General features: G+C 38.7%; 1 protein-coding gene across 1 annotated transcript; it reads right to left on the reverse strand.

Annotated features, from left to right (window-relative positions):
* Positions 1–1,370: 1,370 nt before the first annotated feature.
* On the reverse strand, positions 1,371–2,534 carry LOC113332830 (uncharacterized mitochondrial protein AtMg00810-like). The gene has a single exon (XM_026579336.1). The coding sequence runs from the start codon at positions 2,532–2,534 to the stop codon at positions 1,371–1,373; it is 1,164 nt and encodes a 387-aa protein (XP_026435121.1).
* Between the last annotated feature and the right edge of the window lie 800 nt (positions 2,535–3,334).

Consider the following 3,334-nt stretch of genomic DNA (forward strand, 5'->3'; position numbering starts at 1 on the left):
TTATAAAGCCAGTGTATATGAAATATTGATTTTAGCACTTGGTCTCCTCCACCGTCTAATTCTTTCTCTAAGATTAACATGCCATCTCCACGATCCGCATCTTGGATGCCTTATGTAATACTGCATTCCTTTTGCTATCAACATCAACATCTGACGTTTAATTTTCTCTAATCAGTCAGAGTATTTTGATCTTGGCGGCATTCTGCAACATCAACATCCGACGTTTAATTTATTTTTAGATTAATTTTTTTAAGCGTATTTTTAGATTAATTAATATTAGTAACACTTTTTGTTTGTTAACAGTAAGGAGTTCAAAATGGGTTTGACAAGAATTTGCTTTATGAATTTGAATGTCTTATGAATTTTCATCTACCTCTTGCTTTGCCAATATTGTATTGTATACCTTTTTGGTGTTGATAATTTAGTTACTGTTTTCAACGATGTCCAACTGTATATGGCAATCTAAAGATGCACTACAACTAGAAGAATCTAGATTTTGCGATATGTGCATTTTTGATTTAGCGTTTAATAGTTAAGATTATGGTCAAGGGAGTCGTCTCTTCAGCTTCACAACACCAAATCAAAAATGTATCGCAATGGTATGAGACAAAAAGTCGAGCCACAATAAATCAAAAATGCATCGGGACGGAGGTGAGGCCGAGACAAACCAAATAAAAAATCTTAAACAACTAGCGATGCATAGCCGAGCCACAATAAATGAAAAATGCACCGGGACAAGACGAGACGAAGGCGAGCCACAACAAATGAAAAAATGCCATCACATGTAAGAAATCAACTTTCGAATTTAATTTTTTCTTTCCTCTTTATTTTGTATTTGTTTCCTTCATCACATGTAAGAAATCAACTTTATGAACAAAAGAGGTCCAGATCGGTAGTGATGCGCGGCAATCATGTGGCAAAAGGTTTATGTTGTAGGCGAAGATAGAATGGCCACATGCAACTAATCATTCTCCTACATTTCATATGGGTGCGGTGCGGTCATCTATCAGGCTATAGTATGCCACCTATCATCAATAAAAAGTTTACCGTTTATTGGATTTTTTACTATTTAAGGTTAAATGTTGTTTTCCCTTTATCTTCTAGTGTTTAGATTTTATTTGAGCTCTGTGAATACGAAGAAATCAAAGTTTGGAAACAGTATTTATGGTTTTTCAACAGTGAATATTTTGTTTATTCTCATTGATATATATAGTGAAGTTTACAACAAAATAGGTTACAACCAATAGAGATATTCTAGGAAATAACTATATTTACGTAAGACTAAGTTTAGGAAAGACCTAGTAAATTGGGAAACCTAGTAGACTAAGGAAATATAAGTAACAAGAATATCTTTTCTCCAACACCCCCCCTCAAGTTGGAGGAGTCGATCCAGAACGAATACCCAACTTGCTAACCAAATGCTGAAACTGCTTGACACCTAAAGGTTTTGTGAATAAATCTGCAAGCTGTTCAGAAGACGGTAGATGTTGTGGTTTGATTAAGCCGTTGAGTAGTTTCTCCCGTACGAAATAACAATCAATTTCGATATGCTTCGTCCTCTCGTGAAATACTGGATTTTGAGCAATGTGAATAGCTGCCTGACTGTCACAGGAAACAACTATTGGAAGAATACAAGGAATTCGTAAATCCTGAAACAAATAACGAAGCCATTGTAGTTCTGCAGTTAAATGTGCAAGAGCACGATATTCAGCCTCAGCCGAAGAGCGAGCAACTGTGGGTTGCTTTTTAGATTTCCAGGAAACTGGGCTAGAACCTATAGTAACAAGGTATCCAGTAGTGGATCGGCGGGTCATCGGGCAGCCTGCCCAATCAGAGTCGGTATATCCTTTGAGTATCAAAGGAGTGGAAGAGGCCAGAAAAATTCCATGACCAATAGTACCTTTAAGGTAACGCAAAACATGATTAGCAGCATCCAGATGTGAAGAATGAGGACGTTGCATAAATTGGCTTAAATAATTCACTGCATAAGTGATATCTGGTCGTGTGACTGTAAGGTATAAAAGTCGACCAATTAAGCGCCGATAAATACTAGGATCTGGTAAAAGCGTACCATCCTCGTATGTCAGTTTTAGATGCGCATCCATAGGAAAAGAAGAAGTGCGCGTTCCAGTGAGTCCAGAATCCTTTAGGATATCCAGAATGTACTTCCTTTGACAAAGAAAAATACCTTTGGAAGAACGAGAAACTTCGATGCCCAAGAAGTATTGTAATTTTCCCAAATCTTTGATTGAGAAATAAGACGCGAGTCTGGATTTGAGAGAGGTGATGAAAATATTATCAGTACCGGTGATAATGATATCATCAACATAAATAAGGACAAAAATGGAAGTATTCCCTTTATGATAAGTGAAGAGAGAATTATCGCATAACGATTTTTGGAAGCCTTCAGCTAGTAATACCGAAGAAAATTTGGCAAACCATTGCCTAGGAGCTTGTTTCAGCCCATATAAAGATTTTTTTAATCTTAGAACTTTGGAGGGACCCGCAGAACCTAAACCAGGGGGTAATTTCATGTATATTTCTTCATCAAGATCGCCTTGAAGGAATGCATTGTTGACATCAAGTTGAAGAGACCATCCTCGAATGGCACATGGATAATAGCACACGCATAGTGACGAGTTTAGCAACTGGAGCAAAAGTGTCATAAAAATCAATGCCCTCTTGTTGAGTGTATCCTTTTGCCACTAGGCGAGCTTTATATCGTTCCACTGTACCATCAGCATGAAATTTAATTTTAAACACCCATTTACAGCCTATTGCCACTTTACCGGGTGGAAGATCAACCTGAATCCAAGTGTCGTTGGCCTGCAGAGCAAGAATTTCTTTGGCCATAGCTGCTCTCCATTTAGGGCATAGTTTGGCCTGTGAGTATGTTTTGGGTTCCTCCGTAAGGAGAACCTGAGCTAGGAAAGCTTTATGAGCTGGAGAAAATTTATCAAACGACAGATATTTAGTCATTGGATAAACCGAAGTGGAATTGCATTTCGGAAGATTGCAGTGATAATCCTTCAAGTACGAAGGTGCGGACTTTGTACGATTTGGCCGTGAGGATGATATATCCGGCACAGGAGAAGCTGGTGATGAGGATGGAGGAGGAGAATGATTCGCAGTGTGCGAAGTAGAGGAATTGGTCTGCATCACAGAATTATCTTGCGATGGCATTTCGGCGGTAGATAAGGGATGTCGAGAATTTAAAAGGGAGTCCTGTGCCACTGGGGCCGGGGATGGTTGTGAAATAGTAGAGGGTTGAGTAGAGTTATCTCCATTGGGAGTTAGAATGGAGTCATAGAACGCAAGATCAGAGTCGCGTGCA

This window comes from Papaver somniferum, unplaced genomic scaffold (genome assembly GCF_003573695.1).
Source record: "Papaver somniferum cultivar HN1 unplaced genomic scaffold, ASM357369v1 unplaced-scaffold_132, whole genome shotgun sequence".
NCBI lineage: Eukaryota > Viridiplantae > Streptophyta > Magnoliopsida > Ranunculales > Papaveraceae > Papaver > Papaver somniferum.